Source organism: Salarias fasciatus, chromosome 11, assembly GCF_902148845.1.
Source record: "Salarias fasciatus chromosome 11, fSalaFa1.1, whole genome shotgun sequence".
NCBI lineage: Eukaryota > Metazoa > Chordata > Actinopteri > Blenniiformes > Blenniidae > Salarias > Salarias fasciatus.
In genome coordinates, this window is record NC_043755.1 from 8,824,032 (window position 1) to 8,847,284 (window position 23,253).

General features: G+C 43.1%; 2 protein-coding genes across 3 annotated transcripts; both read right to left on the reverse strand.

Annotated features, from left to right (window-relative positions):
- Positions 1 to 875: 875 nt before the first annotated feature.
- Positions 876 to 6,783, reverse strand: yrdc (yrdC N(6)-threonylcarbamoyltransferase domain containing). The gene is made up of 6 exons (XM_030102008.1): positions 6,574 to 6,783; positions 4,041 to 4,236; positions 3,402 to 3,516; positions 3,170 to 3,289; positions 1,978 to 2,108; positions 876 to 1,644 (listed from the first exon to the last, which is right to left on the reverse strand). Exons 1-6 carry the CDS (start codon positions 6,746 to 6,748, stop codon positions 1,572 to 1,574), a joined length of 810 nt encoding a protein of 269 aa, XP_029957868.1. The 5' UTR covers positions 6,749 to 6,783; the 3' UTR covers positions 876 to 1,571.
- A 2,180-nt stretch (positions 6,784 to 8,963) lies between these two features.
- Positions 8,964 to 23,230, reverse strand: mtf1 (metal-regulatory transcription factor 1). 2 transcript variants are annotated; one of them, XM_030102005.1, is made up of 11 exons: positions 23,171 to 23,230; positions 20,792 to 21,320; positions 17,441 to 17,679; positions 16,364 to 16,495; positions 16,081 to 16,154; positions 15,535 to 15,668; positions 15,129 to 15,206; positions 14,857 to 14,959; positions 14,096 to 14,757; positions 13,789 to 13,858; positions 8,964 to 13,667 (listed from the first exon to the last, which is right to left on the reverse strand). In XM_030102005.1, the coding sequence occupies exons 2-11, from the start codon at positions 21,254 to 21,256 to the stop codon at positions 13,174 to 13,176; spliced, it is 2,451 nt and encodes an 816-aa protein (XP_029957865.1). In that variant the 5' UTR covers positions 21,257 to 21,320; positions 23,171 to 23,230; the 3' UTR covers positions 8,964 to 13,173. The 2 variants fall into 2 exon arrangements, with proteins under 2 accessions (XP_029957865.1, XP_029957866.1); XM_030102006.1 differs by lacking the exon at positions 23,171 to 23,230 and adding an exon at positions 22,669 to 22,687.
- Between the last annotated feature and the right edge of the window lie 23 nt (positions 23,231 to 23,253).

A 23,253-nucleotide genomic window follows, 5' to 3' on the forward strand; every position in this document is an offset into this window, starting at 1 on the left:
GAAGATACTATATTATCAATAAACAATTTGAAAGCTGTAAACCAACTAAACAGCCAGCATTTTAAGTTCACACAGATCTTCCTCGACTTCCCAATATGGATGATTTTCCTTCATATTTCACCATATTTTCCTGGGATTTCAGATTTTCTTCTGATACTTCTCTGGCAAATTAGTGCAGCCGCTAAAACCAACAAAGAAAAGTGGAGTGAAGTAAAACGCAGATGAGTTTTTATCTGCCAAACAGCATGCAAAGCAGTACCGATCCTCTCTGCTCTGCAAACAAAGGTGTTCGATTTATTTGGTAGGAAAACATAGATTCTCTAATCCAAGTCCACTTGGACTAAAGCTGCCCTTGAAGATGGGAAAGCATAACGTCAGCTTTTCTCTCAAGTTTCCCAAACTCTCACAGACCTGCCTGACAATCCGTCTCAATTTTTGTTTAATTCCCTTTATGGAAAGAATCCAATTACATTGTGAGGGCAAAGTTTCTCCTTTTACTTAAAGAGGCAAGAAGTCAAAAGTTTTTCTTTTTTTTTTTTTTAGACATCTGAACATTACAAAGTGCCCTCAGGCATAAATACCTGCCAGGGACTGATGAACTCTGGGAGGCTTTTGCTGATGATTTGCCTGTCTTATAGAAGGTACTTTCTGAAAGAAATTACTGAGAATAAAAGTGTGCGCTTTAATGCTTTACTGTTGATTTCCTGGAGAACGCCACCTCTGAGTGGATTCTGCTGCTTCTGTCTGAACACTCCAGATCTGACTCTTTACCGCGCTCTATTAGGAGTCGGACATGAATAAAACTCAGACACCTTTGACAGGAAAACTTCTGCCAGCTTCTAAAACTTGAAGAGGATGGACGTGTCAGGAAAAAAAAAAGGACTTTTATTGAGGCTGAAACGAGGTCATACATATCACAATCTTACACCAGGCACCGAGGAAGTAGAAAAAGAACCGTTTCCAACACATCTGAAATTTTACAGCATCCTTAAATGTTTGTTCATATCAGCATTATAAAAAAATGAATAGTGTAGGTAAGGGGTGGTTGGACCGAACCGATATAATCTCTTTTACACTTTGTTTTTTTGCATTATTTTTTTAATGCTACACATTTTAGACAATATAAAACATTGGTACAGACCTGTGGTTGCTAACAGTTATAGGCCTGGCCTTAAAGCTTTTCTATAAAATAAATATTGAAGAATTCAATTTCATAAAAAAAAAAAAGTTTGTTTTAAATAAAAATGATCTTCTTTAATATTCAGACCTCAGATCCTTTGGAAGGCCATACAATGTGTCCAATCCACCTCAAACCATCAATTTAGAGTGAATATATATAAACTACATAAGTGACCTATATTTATATAGATACACATATTTACAGAAAAATCAGAACATCCAAAGCGCGAGAAGCTTCAGATCAGAAAGAAGCTTCGCCCAGCTGCAGTTTAAGACTTGCCTTCTCCCTGAGTTTCTAGTCTTTGCCGACATTCATCTTTTTCTCCCGTCGCCCCGGGTCGGAGCTGGTTGTGCGTCTCAGCGTGTGTGTCGCAGTGCCGAGAGTTCAGAGGTCATTTTTCTCCCCCTGAGTCCTCTGACAGTCCATATTTGCGCTCGAGCACGTCAACTGTAGAAGAAAGGGCACTGGGGAAGAAAAAAGAAGAGAGTCACGGCCATTTCTTGTTTAATGTAGCGAGCCCGCATCAGAGGGGGGGTTGGAGGGAGGGGGGGGGGGGGGGGGGGGCAAAGCGGGAGGCAGTCGGAGGAGGAGGAGAAACACATTCCTGCAGACAGACTCCGGTCCACTGTCAGGGTCGGCACCTATCTGTGACCGATTCGAGCGAAACCGCTCATCGAATTTTGAAGCGAGAGCACAGGTGGATCTCTTTTAAACATTTCTAAATGGCTGTAAATGTTACTTTTTTTTTTTTGCATTTAAAGTCGATACCCGGCGCATGTAGCAGTGCTTCGACTCACCAGCCAGGTCTGATGATGCGGTACTTTCCAGACACCGACAGGTCGACCACTGTTGACCCCAGCCGGCTCTGGTCTCCGATTGGTCCGCCATCTACCACCACGGCCAGTTTGGGCCAGAGCTCTTGAAACTCCTTCAGAGTAAAAAAAAAATAAATAAAAATATAGCTGCAAGATAACAGATTCTAACTCTTAATTCCTTTGAGGCATGCACTTACATGGGAGAGGCGTTTTAATTCCTTTTATCCAATAAAGAAGAAAAATGCAAGAACTAGACTGTTGTTCGAGAAGCCAACGGAAAGCAGCAAGGAAATGGCGGAGAGGGGACTGTGCTGCTGTTGGTGATATGACGATCCAATGAACCAGTCACTGTCTGCAGTGCGTCTTTTTTTTTTTTTTTTTGGGAACACAGCGAGCAGACAACCTAAAAAGCAGCAGCGGGTACCAGGTAAAAGGTACTTTTTCTTAGTGGAAATGCACAAAATTTAAAGAGTAGAGCCGATACTGTCAGTGGAAATGCAGCAATAGAGATCCTCCAAACCCCCACACACCCGAGTTTGACTGCAGCGTTATAGAAGATGGATGGATGGTGATGACGAAACACAAATATGTGATTCACTACTTGTTTTAGTCAAAAACTATATATATATATATATATATATAAAAAAAAAGGGTTGTTGAGTAAAAAATAAACAGCCTGCCTATAGGGGCCTGAAGATGATCATGTAAAATGAATACCGTAACTCCAGTTTCTCATGTTTTCACTTTGGATGGCACTGTTTCAGTGAGAGTAACCGACGACTTTGAAACTTGAACCGACAGATCAGTGTCGCAGCGGTGAGAGCTGAGTGTTGGAGTAGCATTAGCGTCTGTGCCACAGTCGGTTTGTGAAGACATGCAGGCTAAAGGCAGCAGAAATGAAAGACTTTAGTTGTTTTCCATTATTCAGCAGAGCAGCGCTGTGGAGGAACTGCTGCCAGAGCTTGAGGCAGATTTTTTAGAGCCAAATAGAAAGAAGCCATTAATTGTATTTTTTGGATACAACAATAAAACATAGTTTTTTGGAAGAGAAGCAACTGTTTCAAATATTAAAATATCTCTGAAAGTGACCTTGTTTAGGTTTTTTTCCCCTGAAAAGTTTTGATTCAGTCACTGTCTACACCTCGTCTGATGTGTTGGCGTTACTGCTACTCACGTGTACTTCCACGGTGCTGCTGTGTGAGCTGATGTTGGCGCTGGTCAGCGCGAGCGGCTCTCTGCACATCTGGCAGAGGCGCCTCATGAAGCCATGGTCCGGGATCCGGACGCCCACAAGCTGAGGAGCACATGCACGGAAAAAAGAAATCTAATTAGAACAGAAGGCATACAACTATCAATAAATGATCAGTTCTGATGCTGGTAGTGTTGGACGCTTGGAGCAAACTCACAGTGGTGAAGGGGTTGAGGTCTGCGTTCAGGACTTCGGATCTTTCAAACACCAGAGTGACGGGACCCGGCAGCAGGTCTCCCAGCAGCTCCGTCTTCACCTTCACCTTACAGTACCTGTCCACACCGACCAAAAGGTCAGCAAACAGCTGTGGGAAAACTCTGCTTTCCACAGTGATTCCAGGATAATTTCTAAAACTGCCTCATCACACATGTTGGCTGTCGCTACGGACGAAACAGATAAATTCCTTTTTTTTTTTTAATTTTCCCAGTAAACACTCTTCCACTCTTCATCCTTAGAAAGATGAAGCTCCTAAATTAAGACACGGCTATTGAATGAAACTCCTGTCATACGGCGTCCTTCGGTTTAATCAATGCCTCTACTTTATTTCAAACAAATATTTATCAACCTTGAGAGGATCGAGACATCGCACGGGAACGGGGAGGGTAGCTGCACAGTTTAAATCTGGAATACGGAGGCGTTTCGTTGACAGCAGGTGTGCCTGTCACTCAAAAAGTGTGTGGTCTCATCTACGTGTGACTTCTCTGTGAATGAGTAATATGTACAAAACAAGTGTTTAACACTTGAACACAGACACTGAAAAGACAACATGGATCCAAACGGAAAGAAACAAGCTTACTTGTGGATGTCGTCGATCTCGCCGACACAAATGGCGAGCGGTTTCTGCTCGTTCCGTCCTTTTATCTCGTAGGTTTTTCTGACGGCGTCGGAGTTTTGGGCGAGGCAGGCCAGGCCGTAGATGGTGTCTGTGGGGACGGCGACGATGTGACCCTCCTTCAGAGCCTTCACTGTGCAGCTCAGGATCTCAGCCTCATCTGTAGTTTGACAAAAAGAAGACAATCAATGCGACAGCTTCTCCACCAGGTCCAGAAAACACAGGTCTCATTTGTCGGGAAACACGATAATTTGAATTTATTAGAATGAGAAACAAAAACAGTAAGATCAAAATAACTATTACCAGGTCAAAAAAAAAAAATGTTATCACATTTTTTTAACTAAAATAAATGCCCAAAAAAGTTTTTAGGCAAAAGACATCAATCAGCAGAAGAACCAAAACTGTTTTCATTACAATGAAAAGTATTAAATAAAAGTGTTGTGATAATATTACTAATTCCAGAGAACATCCAACTTTATCGGTGCAGATTCAATCTCATTTCTCTGTATGTTCAGACACCAGCTGAGGTCGGAGAAGGTCAAACTCCTCTCGTCTTGATTTAAAAGAAATGGTATCTTTCTGTAATATGGAGCAACTCAGATGGATAATAACGGAGAACCGGGGTCTGATGGTGTAAAGTCACAAAACACAAAGTCTCATTAGAGCAGGAACATCACACTTTATGTCTCTGATCTACAGCACCCAAGGACAAACTGTACTTCTCCTACAATAACTCTGTCTAACGGTGGCTGCTAAGCCTCCTCATTATGCCACAGAATAACAATTTGCAGGAAAATGACTGGATGTGCACGTGGAGCTCTCTAGTTCTCTTGTGAAAAAATGTTTCGAACCCAGTGAGGCCAGGAACGACATTTATAAGCTTCTTTCTTCACAGCTGAACGGGATCACATTTCATCTTCAGTGATGGTATTGTTGTATTTGCACAGACTGCATTACCTGTCGGCAGAGCCCACAGGTCTGAAGGTAATCACAGAATTTTAAAGTATTCTCTTTTAATCAGGCTCAGAAGGGAGATTTGTCCATGTCGCCTTTGGCCATAAAAGGTTACCAACGTTAAATCAAAGCTAGATTCTTAAAATGGGCATATTTCTCAAACTCTACATTTTTGTATGCGAGAGATGCTGAAAAGTAAATGTCTGGACCGAACTTTTTGTATGTGGTTTAAACCTGGGCTTTCCAGTGGCAATTTTGTACGTCGTCCCTGTGCCCGTGTTTTCTTCCTCCAACAACCCAAAGACATGTCGAGTATAAATGGTTCTTCTAAATTGTCGGTGGGCATTAATGTAAATAAGTTTGTCACCTGAATACTTAAAGCAAGCTGAGAAGACATGTTGATAGAATTAATAAATTAATAAAACAACTTTTGCTCAATAGCTAAAACACCTTCGCAATAAGTTTTTTTAAAGACCTTTTTGAGAGAAAGCAGGAGGATCATATTGTACATCAAGATGTAAAAAAAAAAATCTATGAAATCAGGTGGTGCAAACTAAAAAAAAAACAAGAACATGATCTTTGACAGATTTGTACATTTTTTAAGTGTCTGATATAAGATGTGAATTAAAAAAAACAACAACAAAAAAACTAATGACACCATCTGCAGATTCCATGCAAGTATAATCCATCATCTTCACTGCATTGTGCAAGTGTTGCTGAGCGCTGGAGCCGGTCCCAGCTGACCATAAGCAAAGGCAGGACATCCTGCACCAATTGATCACAGAGCAACTGGCAATGACACTCAAATCCACACAAAAAAGGGCAATTTAGAGTTCTCACTTCATCCAGTGCAATTTTTGGACTGTGGGAAAAAGCCAAAAAATCTGAGGAAAACCCATGAAGGAGAACATGCAAACTCAACAAAAAAAGGCCCAACACTGATCCAAGTTGAACAAAACTTACCACTACGTGATCCAAGGCAACATATTCAATCAATATTGAAGTAAGATATCCCAACTTTTTATTAAATCAGCTATACATTTACAATACAAAAATGAAGAGGTTATATTGATTAGGATTCAAATTTATTACAAATGTACAAGTGCAGTAAAGAAAAGTAGTTAGCGAAGGTTTAATAGAGTGCATTAATAATACTATGCATACACCACCACATGCATGTCATTATTTATTCCTAAACCCTTCGTGTTATTAATGTTTCCTAAGTTAACAATAATTAAAAATCTGGTGATATATACATGCACATGCATACATGTGTATGAGTGTGTGTTGAACAGAAAGCTGTGTGGTGATGAAGTTACAGCAGCTGTTTTAATGATCCCTTAAGGCTGCTCCTCTCTAGTGCAGCAGGAAAATCCGGAATCTGATGTAACACACTGTAACACCGACACAGACGGGAAAACACAAAATCTAAATGTTTCGGCTGGATCTAAAAGCTATAAACCCCCCCCCCCTCACACACACAGTTTAAAGTTGTCAGTATATGTGACGGGTGACAGGCACGCGCGGCGGACAGACACGTTACCTGCTCGGCCCGGCTCCTGATGGAGGGTCGGTCCGTTGGAGGTCGGGGGCAGCAGACGCAGCACTTTGGTCTTGAGCTCTTTACACATGTCGGCTGAAAGGACGCGAGCTGCGGCGGAGCCGTGAGCTGCTCTGGCTTTCATAAATTCGGCAGCGACGTGACAAACAGACTTCATACAATCACACGGAATTTCTCCACAGAGGGAACGTGTTGTACGCCGCACCGGACTGCACTTCCGGGTTCCGCCCCCAAACAATGACGACATCGTTCTTAAAGGGCCAGCGGGAATTTAAAGCCAATAAATCAACTGCTTCATGGTTCCTTTGTGATCTTTTAACATCTGATTGGACTGTGCTTGGAAAATAATGTAATAAAAGAAAAACAAATAAAGTGAATTAAAATAGTTTATTTGACTATATTTCTAAAATCAATCATTTACAGGCTGCTTGATGGCACAGTAGTTACTGCTCTCACATCACTGACAAGGTCAGGGTTCAACTATTCAGTGTGCCTTTCACAGATGAGTTTGCATGTTCTCCTCTTGTGTGTGTCTGGGTTTATGGGTACTCTGGTTTCCTCCCACAGTCCTCCCAACAATTCCCTGCAGGTGTGTTTGTTTATTTGTCTCTGTGATGGACCGGTAGCCCATCCAGGAGAGTACCCTGCCATCTCCTACACAGTGAGCAGAGATTGACCCCAGTGCCATGTGGCCCTGCTCATAAAGATGATGGATAGATGGACATTCCTGCCTGATGAGAAGGTCAAAACCAGTCATCAGCAGGTGTGAGGAGAACTGACCCTGTTCATCAGCTGCTCTTTTCATTGGCTACCTGCACTTCCTCCTCATCCCACAGTAATCATGGAAATGCAGACCACCTGTCAGGACATACATAAGGCCCACAAAGGACACTGAGGCTCAGATAGAAACAAACAAGAATTGTCAAGAGGAGCATGGCACTGGTATCAGATGCAGGTAACATAATATATATTTCTTTAAAGAAAAAAAAACCCCAGACCTAAATAAGCAGCATTTCTCAGAGTGTTTGTTAATGTGGTGCAGCTGGTGCAGGAGAGGCAGTCATACAGCAGGCTGAGGAAGCTATTCCACCTAACGAGGAGGTCCGTCTGCCCCAATGTGAAGTTCTGACTGTCCATCTTGGCATGTGACTAAATCTTTTGTCCTGTTGAAGCTGTTGGATGTGGAAGACAGATTGACGGCACTCGCTGATATGGTCAAACTGTGCGACGCAGTGCTAAAAGACCTGAAGGCCCTGGACAGGGTCATAGTGGTAAGAGTGTCTTTCTCTTCTCCATCTGTCTGCTGTGAGATCTTAAGAAATCGTGTTTGTGTTGCAGAGGAGGCTCCAGGAAGTGTCGTCGCCACCAAACGAGTAAAGATGTCCCAGCCACTGTCTCTTTTTCATTTTTAAGTGATAAATAAACATTAAGTTAAAACTGATCCCTCGGCCAGCTGCCTATCAAACACCTTGATGTCATCGTGTTGGAAACACTATTGTGTCTGTAATTGTCTTCAGCGCTGCTATATTTCTGCCAGTGAAGGTCGGCGTTGCCAGATCTGACTGCCAGTATCCAGCCAAAGACGGGAGTGAAACTCGCCCAGTCAAAAACCAGTCCAAATCGCAAATGTTAAAATTTTGAAATGATCACAAAGCTTTCATGCTTCCAGTAAAGGTTATCCTGTTACTAGCAATCCAAAATAATAAACTGGCACTATTAAAATGCACAAGATTGATTGTCCTATCTTCAGAAAGTTTGTTTTGAACCAACAGTTCTTGAATCTGTCTTTCACTATGAAATCATCATGCTGTTAAATTTAATATTTCATTTTTTTTTCCTCTTGGAATTTAAAATGCTGCTCAAACCTTGAAACCATGAAGCAGTCAAGAGAAACATGTTCCTCCAAATCTCAAACTAACTTGAGGAATGTATCTCGATTGCACACATTTTGGAAACCGCTCTTTCAAAGTCTCAAAATAGGTGACAATCAGAGTGAAACCTGCTTCATTCTGTTTTTTTCACTAGAAATGACAGTACAGTTTACCTTTTTCCTACATATGTTAATGGGCTGCTGAACAGTACACATTGATTTGAAGTATTTCCTACAATTCAACGTGTTAAAAACCTGCCTAATCTGGCAACACTGCTGCCGGTATCAAACATGCAGCCTGTACACCGAAACAGGCAGCAAGAGGTTTACACACTCACTTTCATCTCATTCAGGATGAAACTTTTGCATCAGACTCTTCTTATAGAATGTTTTCCTTGTACTAAAAGAGCAAACACATTGTGCTATATGGGACATTTCCGATCTGATGTCGCATTGATAACCCCAGTGACGTTTCGAGTGCATAACTGAGCAGGCACACCAATTTCAGTGACAAGGATAAGGATTTATTAGTATTATATTGCTCTCAATTCCGAAAGTTATCATATTACTTTATACGAAACAAGCATAAGCAAACATTTTCACATTATACATTCTCTTAAAAATACAAATCCTTAACAATTCCTCACTCTTTGGGTGTAAAGACATTCCTTTGGAAGCGTCAAGTTTCCTCTTTTTTCTTTTGTGTGTAAAATATTGCCCATTTGGAATAAAAATGGAGATGGCAGAGTATCTGAGTTCCCCTGGCCCATCAAAAAACAAAATTCTGGTTCTACAGTTGTGATCAACTTGCTTCCAAACAAATGTCACCATCTATGATTTGTCCTGGTCACCATGTGCGGTGGACATCAGACAAAACCTGGGCCACAAGTCCAAAACAATTACAAAAGAAAAAAAAGTAAAAATTAACAGACTTAAAAGAAATATTGGCAGCAGTGAGTTTGACTTTCACCAGTGGGGACAAAAGCTGACAGATTATCCACAAGTCAAATCTTATTTACGTGAAAGGCTGAGATGATGGGAAACATTTAGTGACACCAAATGAAACATGTTTACACAAACAGTCATAAAAAGGAAAAAAAAAATACATAAGAAAAGCTGAGGACAATTGACCAAATAATTCTTAAAACAGAACCATTCTTTCTCGAAGTTCTCCCTCAAACAAGTCCAGTTGTTATCTATTGTCTCGGAGGCCAGAGGATGGCTGTGGTGCAACATTCAAGTGATGCACTTCAAAAATTCCTTTAAAGGGGAAATATTATGCTACTTTTCATTCACGCCATATAGGTCTCAGAAGCCCCAAAACACAGTATTTAAGCTTGTTTACCCCAAATTCATCCTTTGTTTGGAGTTTCAGCAGCCTAAAAAGTCACTCTGAGCTTTCTCTGCTTCCCGGATGCACTTGAACGTGTCTGGCCACGCCCACTCTCTCTCTCTCTCTCTCTCTCTCTCACAGGGGGGGCACAGTCAGGAGGACGAGTTAAATCCACTTATTTCAGGATAAGGGGAACAAACTCAAACTCGACTGTTTCAGCTTCAGTTTCATTTTCAAAAATGTGGTGTAACAAGACGGGGAGGAAACAGACAATTTTCAAATTTGAATGTACTACTATAAGAAACTCTTCACAAAGTGAAAAAAGCATAATACGTCCCCTTTAAAGAATACACAAAATGCACCAAACATGACTCCATTAGTCACACTGGATTTGCAAACGTTTGCCACTAGAGTTCTGCATATAGGTTTATAGCAGAATATCAATTCTTGGATAGGAGGAGGCATAAATAACTTTTTTTGTCTTGGAATCAGTGTTTAAACTTGTTGAACGCCACACTTTTAATTGCATAGTTGTGTTCATTGACAGTATGCACGTATGAGAATGCATTAGGATGGAAGTGCTCGACTCCTGGCAGTCGCCTCAAAGCACCGAGATGGAGACGCTGTGGAAATTATTTCTTGCAATTCAAAAGTCAGATTTTGACACTGCAGACACATAATACAGTATATACCTGAAATGATTTAAAACACAAAATGTGACTGACTGGTGCCTTTTGCAAAACAGGTACTTCTCAAAACTTCAGAACGTTGTGAGGCATTTAAAAAAAAATTTTGTGATAATTATGGCCTTCAGCATTTTCAATTTTCATGATTTAGAGGCTATAAAGGTTCACTGAACTAAATTATGGGGGGAAAAAAAATAAACTTTTCCATTGCACTCAGGTTTTTGAGATTCACCTGAACATCTTTCTGCTTTCTTGGCAAAAGTCAATCAGGAGAAAAGCGCTTTTCATAAATATTGGCAAAAAGAAAAGCCACATTTTGAGCTGAAAGAGATAAGTAATTCACTCTGGTTTGATCCCACATCCTGGAATTAGAAAAAAAAATCTGCATCTGTTATACTGCTTAATTTCTATTTTTTTTCTTCTTTTTTTAAGCAATGCGACATATTCATTAGAGACTCTCCAAACATCAAAACTGGACAATACGACAGCACTTGGGGCCACAATAGGGATTAAAAAAAATAAAAATAAAAGGAAAAAAGAGGAAGATATTCGTTTGGCATTTCAGGAAACAAAGTCAAATGCAAATAAAATATTGAATATTCTTGGCTGACTTCATTTTATGAAATACCAAATCAAAACAACTCTACGTTCTTGCCCTCACATGAACGGGTATCAAAACTCCTGCAGCTTCCCCTCGCCAGTGCTTCTGCTGCTGGAGAGTCGGTGAAGATGAGCTGAATCAGAGACCTTCAAGGTGATGGAGGCTCACAGAACAGGTAATATAATAAGGCCAAGTAAGCTGTACACTCTCATATACATATATATATTCAAATATATATATATATAATGCCATCACTCTGTCATCATTGCATTGTGTCCCACATGAAACAATACTGCTAAACTATACTCTGAGCAGAGGCTGTGTGCCGGTGTGTCTTGTTACTATAGGGTCTGTACAGAAGCCCGGTTGCTTGTAGAACTATTCAACTAAACACAGCAAGAAGAAGAAGGAAAAAGAAAAAAAAAAAAAAAAAATCAAACTCTTCTGCATAAATGCGACAGTGGGAAGAATGCCATGAGCGACGGTGTACGTTAGCTCCAAACTCTGAGAGTTAGTAATCGAAAAGTCTATACAAAAATACAAATTCTAGAATAATCTACAAGTTTCTCAAAGATGTTCACACTAAAATGTACTCTATTTACACGGTCGCCAGGACACCAACGTCTCTTAAATGCTACTTTACAGCAGTTGTGTACAAAAAAAGGTCTGTAGTGGCGCTGCACCTCGGCTAAACAAGGTTCACAAGTTAGTGTGCAATACACGGGGAAGAGTGCAGCAAGACGCAGGGCTACTGCAAGTGTGGGCCGCCAGGTGGGGGGGGAAAAAAAAAAAAACGTGTCTGAGTAACAAATTAAGGGAATCGGGATCAGTTATGACTTGATGCATCCCTGAGAGGGTCATACCCCTAAAAAAACAAACAAAAACAAAAAAAGAAACAACTAAAACATGGGATGTACCCAGCAGTCCCTTACTGTTTGGATAGTTGTGAACAACCTCTGCCAAAACGAGCGGATCCTGGGAAATGATGAAGTTCACTGTGCAGTCGACTGGGGGTGCCTATTCTCAAACTTGCTTTTAGCAAAACACGTTTACGTTAGAAAGCATTTCAGTAACATAAAAACTTAAAAAAAAAAAAAAAAGATAAGGAAAAAAAGCAACATGCGATTGGAATAAATTAATAGATATTCTGCTATCTCAAAGATTATCATATTACCAGTAATTTGACAGAATCAAAACATTTAAATAAATTAACATATACAATTTTAAGTTAGTTTAAGTTATAGGCAAGTTATTGATGCATGAACTTTGTGTCGTTTAAAGAGACAGGCCGGTCAGGTCACACGTTCTTTTCCTCAATTAGTAAATAACTGTCCAGAGAAGCAGAAAAAAAAAAGAAAAAAAAAGAGAGAGAGAATAATCACATTTTAAGGACTACGCTAGTCTTCCTAGAAAACAAACAAAAATACTGAGGAAATCACTTCATATGACTAGACAGCTGTGTGAGGGACCGGTGGGACAGTCCCTCTGAATCCTGCAGGGAGCCACGCGCCGTTCAGCTCTTGCAAATCCCTCTAATATACAGTGCATCCTGGTCAATTGCATACCAGCCTGAAGCATCGGTGAGGACCTGTAGTACAGTACGAGGATATACAGACAAGCTTTGCTTTCCCGCTCGGACGTGCCGACGTCGAGCCAGGACAAGGGAACCCTTTAAATTATCAGTGCTTGGACCTCACTCGTTTCATTCAATCAATTCAAAGTGGATATTTGAGGAGAGTTATTTACAGTTTTTTTTTTTTTTTCTAACAGAGGATCTACTGCCTTTTCCCTGCACTGATTAGCATTCAAGTTGCTAAATCTCAATAAGCAAACTAATCCTGTCTCTAAAAACTCTACTGCAAATGAGATTCAACACAAACACTTTTCATAGGTTGGAATATCTAATAAGCTGCACAGCGCCGTGCAGAACGGAAAGCACTGCAGGTACGGGAGAGTTTGATGCGCACACTGTGTAGGGTGACGGGAGAGGCATCGCTTCGGAGAGTGACTGGAGGTGTGGGTGGAATCGATGCTTGTGGATGAGTGGGTGCAAAAGACAAACACGTGGCGCTCGGCTCAGACGGCAGCTCTTCTACGGGTTGCCGTCCGTGGCCATGTTGAAATCGTCGGCGACCAGCAGCAGAGCCTCGATGTTGGCGGCGGTCTCGGGGCTCTGCAGGGACAGGAAGTCTGAGACGTCCATGCTGGCCAGCCCGTCGGACGAGGGCGTGTTGGCGGCGGCGCCGCTCACGATTGTAGACAGAGTCTGAGCTGCGGAGGAGGCTGGAGGGCCGGAGGACGAGGGGGCCTCCGGCCTCGCCTCACCCACAGTGGAGGAAGACTTGGGGAGGCAGCACGAGGACGAAGAGCTGGCCGGATGCTGCGGGGGCGCCGATAGTGACGGGGGAGGGGGCTCTGGGGGCTGCTGCTGCTGCTGCTGCTGCACCGGGGCTGGAGCGACAGAGGAGGCGCTGTTTGCGCTCCTGTCTTTGGGGGAGTCCCTGCAGGCACAGTGGCACTGGCAGGACTCCTCCTGCTTGATGATGATCACCGGTAGACTCAGGCCGATTTGTTGTACCGAGTTGCCTGGAACAGAGAAACAACATGAGGCTGGGTTTGGCAGAAAATGCTCAACTGAAAAGTAGAAGAGCGAATATCACATCCAGAGCTTCTGCTCAAAGGGACTGGGACCGAGGGACGAGGTTACCTGCGTTGGCTCCCACTGGTATGGCTGTGGTGAAGAACACTTTCTCCACTTTCGGGGCTCCTTGGTGTGGCTGTGAACAAACACCAGAGTTCAAACGAGGCAAAGACTGTGTGTAGAAGTGTACTAAGCTCACACACACACTTTCAGTCGAGAAGTTAATCCTCTCATATGAACATACTTAAACACAGAAGGAAAAATGAATGTTTCATGCATGAAGGAAGGAGGAATTTGCTTCCGGGACGAAGAAAAAGTCACTAAAGCAAGAGAAACAAAAATTAAAGCACCGCTTGTATGGAGCACCACTCACAGCTTGTTCCGGGTTCTGCTGGCTATTGGCAGCACTGCTGAGGATCCACTGCAGGTTCTGGTCCGACATAACCAGGCCGGGCTGCAGGAGGTTCTGGCTGGGCGCTATGGTGATGGTGGCAGGGGCGGGAGCCAGACCGGGGCCAGAATCGGGGACGGGGTTGCTGGCTAAAGGCACAGATTGAGCCGCAGCTGCAAGAGCATCTGTTGTGGTGGCTGTAGCTGTAGCGGGAGCTGCAGCGGAGCCCGGTGCTGCGGCGGTCAGCGCAGGAGGAGCGGAGACGGGCTGCGGTAAGGGAACGGCCTGGGTCGCACCATCTGGCTGGAGGAATGTGGGTGGCAGTGCCACATAGTGCTGCGGGGTGACGTGGCTTGGTGCTTGGACAGGAGCCGGAGGCACGTCTGCTGAGATGTGCTGAGGCCCACTCAGCTGCATGAAAGGGGCAGGCGGCGTGGAGGCGACAGCAGCTGTGACAGAGGCGGGAGCGGAGGCCTGAGAGGAAGAGCTCTGGCTGGGCTGGGAGGACGCCTCCATCGCTGCAGTGGTGTGTGAACAAGAAGACGAGGAGGTAGGATTGATGGAGAAAGAGATGAGGGGAGATGAGGCATCAGTTGGTCCAGGTTGGGAGGAGGTCTCAAGGCTGAAGGACTCAACAAGGCTCTCTGAGGGAGAAACAGAAAATCTGTATCAGAGCAATGTTTTTTTAATTTTAATTTTTTTTTTTGCTTAGCTCAATCTGAGATTTGTGGAGGAATATTTACCGCTGGGGTGGGCATCATCCTGGCTGACACTATTTTCAGGACTCTGGAACATGAGCTCGAAGATTTTCACAGGAGTCACATTGTGGAGGTCCAAATTTTGAGCCTGTGATCAATGAAAGTTTAGAAAAATCAATAAGCGACTTTACTATGAACCGAGGCTTCAAGAACATTTTTTTTTTTAAGCAAACCATCATTTATTTTTTTTTAATGTATATAAAAATTACTGCTCATTTTGAGAACTCCTGTGTGTTAGGAGGGGAGGGCAGACTCACGTTGTGGATGTTCTCTCGAAGCTCAGAGTCTGTAGAGATGAGGCTCAAGTCACTGAGGCACAATGAGTGATTTGCATCCTGTAATTAGGAGACGAACACAGAGAGCCTCATTAGAAGAGACAAGTTCTGAGTCATGCAAACAAGACGAGAGAGTCGGACTGATTTTACTTAAAACTACTGACATGTAAAGGTAAATTAATGACATAATTATCCGTTCACCTTATGGAGAAGGATTGTGAAACTGGATGACAGTTAAGTGTGGTATTGCAGGTTTTGAACTCTGTGCACATGAAAACCTGTGAGTGAAGCACGTGAAACACTACGCTCCTGAACACACCACCGACATTCTCGCAGGTGTGTTTTTGTTGAGGGACTACAAACTGTAGGTACTGTGCCGTGGACGTACTTCAGAGAGGGGATGAGTGAGGGTGACGCTGAACGGCTGTCCCTTGTCGTGGCCTCGGATGTGACTCTTCAGACTGTACTGGCTGCTGAACGTCTTCTCGCAGCCGTCGCTGGGACAGTTGAATGGCTTCTCCCCTACAGAAGACAGACAGAGCAGTGAGGCCGACAGGTATGAGTTAAAGCAACGGGAGCGAGGAGTGTGAGCTGCAGTGTGCTCGCACTGAGCAGCACACGCGTCGGTACAAAGAGCTTGGCCTCAGCTGTCCTAAAAGGGAACTTCCAATTAGGTGAGCTCTTTGTTCAATCAATACAAGCACACATGGACAAAGCCTTTTCAATTACTGCTCTTTTAGCCACCTTTATATGGCTTCACAAAGCCGACATGGCAATTAAATAAAATCGAACGACCAGGTTTGGACATTCAAATGTGCCGTGTGTGAGAGACAGAGATCAGAATGGAAATGCAAATCAGATACAGATGGAAAACATGTCCTTGTTGAACTTCTTCTTAATAAAGGTTATATGAAGAAAAACTAAATATAAGTACCTGTGTGTGTCCGTACATGTGTTTTTAGGTGATGACTTGCAGCGAAGGCTTTACCACAGCCATCATGATCACACCTGAAAGCAAAGCGACACAAAACACTCTTCAGACATGAAATGTGAAAAATCCTCAGGATTATGGACGTGATTGTAACATTTGAATTAAAAACAAAACAAAACAAAACAAAAAACCCTTTAAACAGACGTATCTATGAGTATGAATTCATGGTTCCTTGTTGTTTTTTCCTGGAGTAGAGTAGGTCTGTGGTAATAAAGGAAACGCTCACCGGAATGGCTTCTCCCCAGTGTGTGTACGAATGTGCTTCCTCAGGTCACTGAGTGTGGTAAAGTACTTTGTGCATCCCTCCGATTCACAGTTGAACGTCTTGCCTGTGTGAAGTCTCTGGTGTGCTTTTAATCTGCAGAAACAATCAAGAGTTTCATTACGCCACGAAGGCAAGCTTTGAAACATGAACAAAATGAACAGAGACATCAAGGAGCGAGCGCTGACTCCAGTTTTAAACCGATTCCACATGAAGGTACAGGATGGAGTAAAGGGAGGGAAACTCCACCAGGCATGCAAGCATTAGTGACGGTTTCTGACATTCTGCATCATACAGAAAAAGGACACTGGTGTTATTATAAGCTCAGTTTATTCTTGTGTGCTATCGGTCAGCGGCTCTGATTAATGGTCTCTGACAGAGAGCTAAAGGTGGTGGCATGTCTCCACACAGGCACGGACGCATTGTCATAGCAACCGATGTGGACTGCTGAGATCAGTTTTAGTGTTTTAACCGCGTCGTTTTTGCCACGCATTTCAGGCCTTGGTATAAGAAATGGAAATACTGAAAAGACTCGTTCGTCACACTGCCTGCAACACGGAACAGAGCTATCGGACCGTTTCATGTCATCCATCCATCATTTGTACTGTACAGCTTTATCTTGCTCAGGATCACAAGATGTTGGAGCCAATTCCTGCTAAGTATGGACGGGGGCAGGGTACGCCACCAATCCATCACAGGACAAACACAGACAAACAGACAAACCACACGCTCACAGCCATGAGCGATTTAACCTCAGTGATTCATTTCACATGCATGTATTAGGACCAGAGAACCTGGACACAGACACACACACACAATGGAAGAACATGCTATACATGTATATATCATGCTTTGTCTGATTTGGGAAAGCCCACTGACTACACTGTCAAAAATTTGTTTTTAAAAGTACAAACAAAAAGCAATACACTCAGGAAGGTTAATATTTACAGAGACTTTGACGCATGAGTCAAAATTGAAAAGTACAGCACTTAAAGCCCCCAGAGCAACCCCGTTTACAGTAGATAAAACGGCACAACTCACCTGTACAGCGTGTTGAAGGCCTTTTCACAGCCTTGCACGTCACACTCGAATGGCTTCTCCTTGGTGTGAACACGGACGTGGATCTTGAGACTGTAAGAGGTAAGAAAGGCCTTTCCACAGCCCTGCTGATTACACACGAATGTGTACTCGCCCCGGTGTGTTTTCTGGTGTGTCCGCAGGTTTCCTGCCGTGCTGTACGTCCTCGTACAGCCTTCAAACATGCACTGGTAGCGCTTTACCTGAGGGAGAGAAAGAGGTGATGAATTGCATGAAACTCCACCGAGATCCTGCAAGTGAAAGAGAAACTGGTGACATCTTTTCAAATTCAATTAAAGAGTCTTTAACCTTTGCTTGTACAAACTGTGAGAGTGAAACCAGCCTTGCCATACGATGAAGTCCCAGTCTGAGTCAGTGCGACCTTTCAGACTGGACTTGAACTCGGTGACTCGGCCACCCGTCAGTTCGCGAGGCGGGTGAGTATAAAGGACAGCGATGACTACCCTTAATGCAATGCATCCAATTCAGCTCTGTTTGGCGTCACCAATGTCCACGTTAGTGTGCCAGTCTCCGGCGCTCCGCTCACACAAATGCCCTGGGACGACGTGAATAAAAGCCTATTCACCTCTCAGAAAAATGCTATCATGTACTGAACACAAAGCCGAGACGAGGACACTCGTGGTTGGTTTTTTTCAACAGGATAATATTCCTGGAACTGTTTGTCCTGATTCTTTTAGAGGTCTGGCAAAAAAAAAAAAAAAAAAAAGAAAGAAAAAGAAAGAAAAAGCAAGAAACAAAGAAAACATGACAGCTGTGATTTCTTCATTATTCAAAGCCCACAATGATCAAGCAACCTTGCAGCCTGCAGAACTCCAAGGCAACTTGTACCACAGCTGTTTTCGCTGGGATACAATGAAGGTGATGCTCACAGCTTTCAGTCTTCACACATGAATGCTAATCGGGTGGCGGGCACTCTAAATCACTTTCATTACTCGTGCGCTGGAGAGATCATTTGTTAAACAAATATTCATGCAAAGCCGCCGTGGAAGCCTGCCGGAGCTCGTAGCTCTGAAGTGTAATCGTCACCCACTCCATCGTGATGCTGCTGCAGCATCCATCCGTCGCGGTGAGAGAGCGTCCTGTATGCTTCGGCCTCCCACACGCATAGTGGAAAAGACCACTCCATTACACATTAAATGGGTATCTCAGAGTATTTACAGCAACATAGCAAAGTGTTTGACGTTGATTAACATCTGATTTTTTTTCTAAACAGTCATTGTGAATGAGGACAGAATTTTGTATTTGGTGTTCAGAGGAAACGGTCTCTTCTGGCTGCTTCATGTTCAGGCACTTGTGGAAGCTACAGTGTGTTCTCTCTCTCTCTCTCTCTCGCAATTTTATGTTGAAAAAAAAAATCACTATAATAATTTGCAGAGCAGCAGGATGAAGCCTATTTTTGTTCACAGTTTTCACCATTTGCCAGGAGGCATAACTACATCTTTTTTTCAAATGTCATCAAAACATTTCATTTTTAGACAAGTTAGTTACAAAACAAAATATTTGAAAAATGTTTAAAGCTTTCAAAGTTTAAAATATACTGACTGATAAATTTAAACATATGAGCATTTTAAATAGATTATAGAAAATGAGCTTTAAGATGCTCATCCAATAGTCCTTGCAGATATTAACTTTGTAGAAAAAAATAGCCTTGAAAGCTTAAATAAAATCAAAAAGGAAACATTGTAAAAATATCAACTTCACCCAAAAAGTAAATATTTCATTGAAAGATTATTTCTTTGTAGCAATAATCCTTATTGGTAATAAAACCTATACTACTGGAAAGCCTATTGACTTTCCTCATGAATACATTTGGAGGATGAGCAACAGAGACGAGCATGAAGGCAGTGCATGTGAAAAATCAGCCAAATCCTCTCTGACACTTGTGTCGAAGTGCCACAAGCCGATCATTCTGGACTCACACTGAACATCCTACTTGGCACCTGATTGTCGGCACATGAAGCTTCCAGAAGCTAAAACCAGTCAATAGCAGGGAAAAGCAGTTTGGCATTGCCAGAGAAGATTTGGCAAACCTTTCACTGGTGTAACCCACAAACCCAGCACAAATCTTTTCTGTCCGGTTCCGATATCGATGAGCCAACGACTAGACAATGCTCCAGGTGAAGTTCATTTCTACTGAATAATATCAAATGAAAATGAAACCAGAGCGTGGTGTTCTGCTGTGTTATCAAACACCGGGCATCCACTGCACTCTAACACACGCAGGTGGTGTTATATTTCACTTTGTGTGTGTAGTGATCGTATGCATGCACTAAACAGGCCGTGCTCTCGAATGCACGTCAACAACGCTTCCCTTAAAAGGGGGCGTGCTGCATAACCGGGGCCTGTGCTCTTCTGATGACTCACGACCCACCACAGAGCCGTTTGGTTTGAAAATCTTCACTGTGTATGTACCGCCAACAAAGAGGCATAAACATACAAATGTTCGCTAAACTGTCCCAAGACGTGTGTGTTTATCCACAACTTCAGTGTGTTTCTCCTTTATCTTCTTACGCATTTGGTGTTTCTGTTGAAATATAAGCGCTGAGCAATTACCAGGTAACAATAGCTTGTTTCATTGTCACTGATCAAACCACAACAACCTGTAGTCTGAGATGAAAAGGCTTCACCCACACTCCTGCCCCACCCACGCAAATTATAGGTCACATTTACTTTGTGCCTGATCAGTAGAATAGGTTGATAATCTTTCTCAGAGGATCTTTAGGAGGTATTGTTCTTGGTAGCATGTGCCAGTCTAAATAACCGATAAAAGAAAAATCTTTGTTCCTGAGTTGCACCCCACTTGCAGCCCCAACCTTTTCATTTATGAAGGGGTGCTGCTTAGCCAGTGAATTCTCTATGAGATGGTTTAACTGCATAGTTCGGCTGTGTTACAAACATAAAGGAATCATCTGAAAATGCAGTGACATTTTAACATAAGACTAAATGAGCAACCAGGATCAAAGATCTGAAAGAAACAACCTCTAAGAATTTTATTTTCAAAAAGTACATTGCATAAAAAAAAGGCACACTGTGTTGCTGCATTCCGCATTTTTACAACCTTTTACTGTAATTAGACGTGTCTGGGAAAAAATGATCTGCTTCTCCACCGAGCAATTAACTCCAAGAGCTTCCACAAACAAAAGCAAGCAATTACCTTGGCAATAACCACACACGCACGGCTAGAGAACAAATCAAGAGGGGCCCTGGCAACACAACAAGCAGTGCACGCTCATTTCATCAGTATGGAGCAGCTGGGCGTTCTGGAGAATTAGAAAAGCACTTGTTTACTCTTACCTCTCTCTGCTTGGTCTCCGGACACTCGGAGTGCAGGGTGAGCGTCGCCCCCTCGATGTTTCGGGGCATGGGGGTGGAGCCTGGGTTTATTGTGAACTGGATCTGGTCTGGAGAAATTGTGTGGTGCACGTATCCCTGCGACATGCCGTCAGGGTCGGTCATGAAGGCAAGAGACCCCTCCTCTTCATCCCCCTCTCCTTCAGTTAGGAAGGTAACTCCGTCTTCGTCCCCTCCGCAGTGGCCCTCCTCTTCACCCTCCTCGTCAAGCCGAATGGGGTCACGCTCGATGAGCACCGTGGTGCGGTCGTACACGCGGCCGGAGGATGACGACGGTTCAGCAATGAGGTCCTCATCTTTGTCAAAGTGGATCTTGTCATCTTCTTCTTCTTCGTCATCCCGCACCAAGGAATCCACCTCCACCTCGAAGTACATGGGCGCCTCCGTATGAGGGCCATTCTCACTCATGGTCCCGGGCACCTCGCCTTCGTGGGCAAGGAGAACAGCACACTCACACTGTCAACGGAACACCCTGAAAAATAGATACGGTAAATCATTTATGCGGTTTTAAACTGAGGTTACGCAAGAAAAGGGGAAGTTTAATAGTACAGCTTTCACCAAAAAACAAATGAATTTCCGAAAGTTCCCTTCAGTGCTAAACCTTAAAGTCTGAAAACAGGCCTCAGTTTTTTTTTAAAAAAAACATCGGCTCTCCGAAATCTTAAGTAACTTGAAGTGATTAAAGGACTGATAGTTCTTTAAGCTAAGAGCACGATTTTTGTCTCAACAGCTTTAGCAAAAGCTTCATTGTGACACATTTTGACTGAACTTAGATCTTCCTACTTGTTACAGTTGAATATAGTGTCACCTTTCACAGCTTTAATTTTGTTCTAAAATCATTTGAAGAGATCCCAGAGCTACTGTATATTAGTATGAAGGATGAAAGCAGCTCAACACCCCTCTCACCCAGAGCAAGACCAGATCTCAGCTTGGGGCTTGTCAACTACTGGAAAGGAAAAGCTTCAGATAACCTCACAGAAATCAGTGAGGAGATAGACTGAGGACCACTGTGTTGACAGATTGTGTAAGTTGCAAGAAGACAACATAAAGAATGTGCTCACCAAGCACAAGACGCTGGAGACTCAACTCTCTCAAATGGACCCCAGGAAGTCATCTCTGTGGTTAATACATAACGCCACCATCTGAGTCTCACACACTCATTTAAAGCTTCATCGGACCGAACAATCCTTTTACATTAACCTGTTCAGTTAATGTAAAGCCTCCCACGTTACAAATGATTTACCCGTGATTATTAAAGTATTCTGTTTTAAAAGAGGTAACATACTACATTTGCTATTGCTGTAAACGCATACAAAGCAATAATCGCATTCCAGTCTCAAATTACTTGCATATCATAAAAGCTCAATGCATTGAAAATGAAACTGTCCACAGCTGAATCATCTAGAAACTGACTTGTTAACAAAGGGCCTGCTGTGACAGCCAGGAACATTTACTAACAACTGGCTGCACAGACCTTCAATATGGGAGCTGAATGCCAGCAACACGTACAGCCCCTCTCCTCCTAAAGGAGACGTCAGTCACAATAAACGTGATCACTGTCAAAACATAGAACATTTGGGGATTACTCAAGTACAGTAGAAGAGCTCGATGTGAAACCCACTGCTACCCGTGGCGATCTGGAACTTTCCGACAGCAGCAGAAAACTCTTTAAATCATCCACAAACTCGATACTTCTCAATCATCTGATCGGGCTGGCTTGCACTACACACACCGTGTCAAACGTGCCACAGCACACGCCAATGTCAGTCAACTTTAACCCACTCTCCCATTCCTTTACATTACAGCACGGTTCCACACACCCGAGTGGCCCCGTGAGGGACCAGCCACAGCTCGGCGGACGCCATCTGACTGACATCGTTCGGAAGCTTATCTCCTTTTAAATGATGATGTTAGCCGCTCTCCATTAGCGAGCTGTGTTAACTGATGTGATGTTTCAGGTCTGTCGTTAGCTAGCTGCGATAATAAACACACTTCATCCCGATATCGCTCTTATTAATATACCAAGACTTCATTATGGAGTCGGTATAACAACTGTGCTTCGTGTCGCTAAATTAAGAGAGTCAGTTAGCGATATGTTAGCGAAGAAAAGGCAAAAAAAGAGCCCTTAATTTTCTACACATGCATTGCTGTGCTAGGTAGCAACTGTTTAGCTCGGAGCTAGGCTACGGAGCTAGCTACCAGCGCTCACTGTCGAGTTGATATTTTACCTATCTTCAAGCGTTTCCCGATAGCACGCGCCATGCCGGCGTGTTCACGCTTAAGTTTACCAACTGAAAGGAGGTGACAGCGAAATAAATTTACCTTTCGTGAGATTTGAGCCTCGTCTCGGCGCTTTCTGCTGTGATGTAGAGCAGTTTCTTCCTCTCTCCCCTCCCTAAGGATAC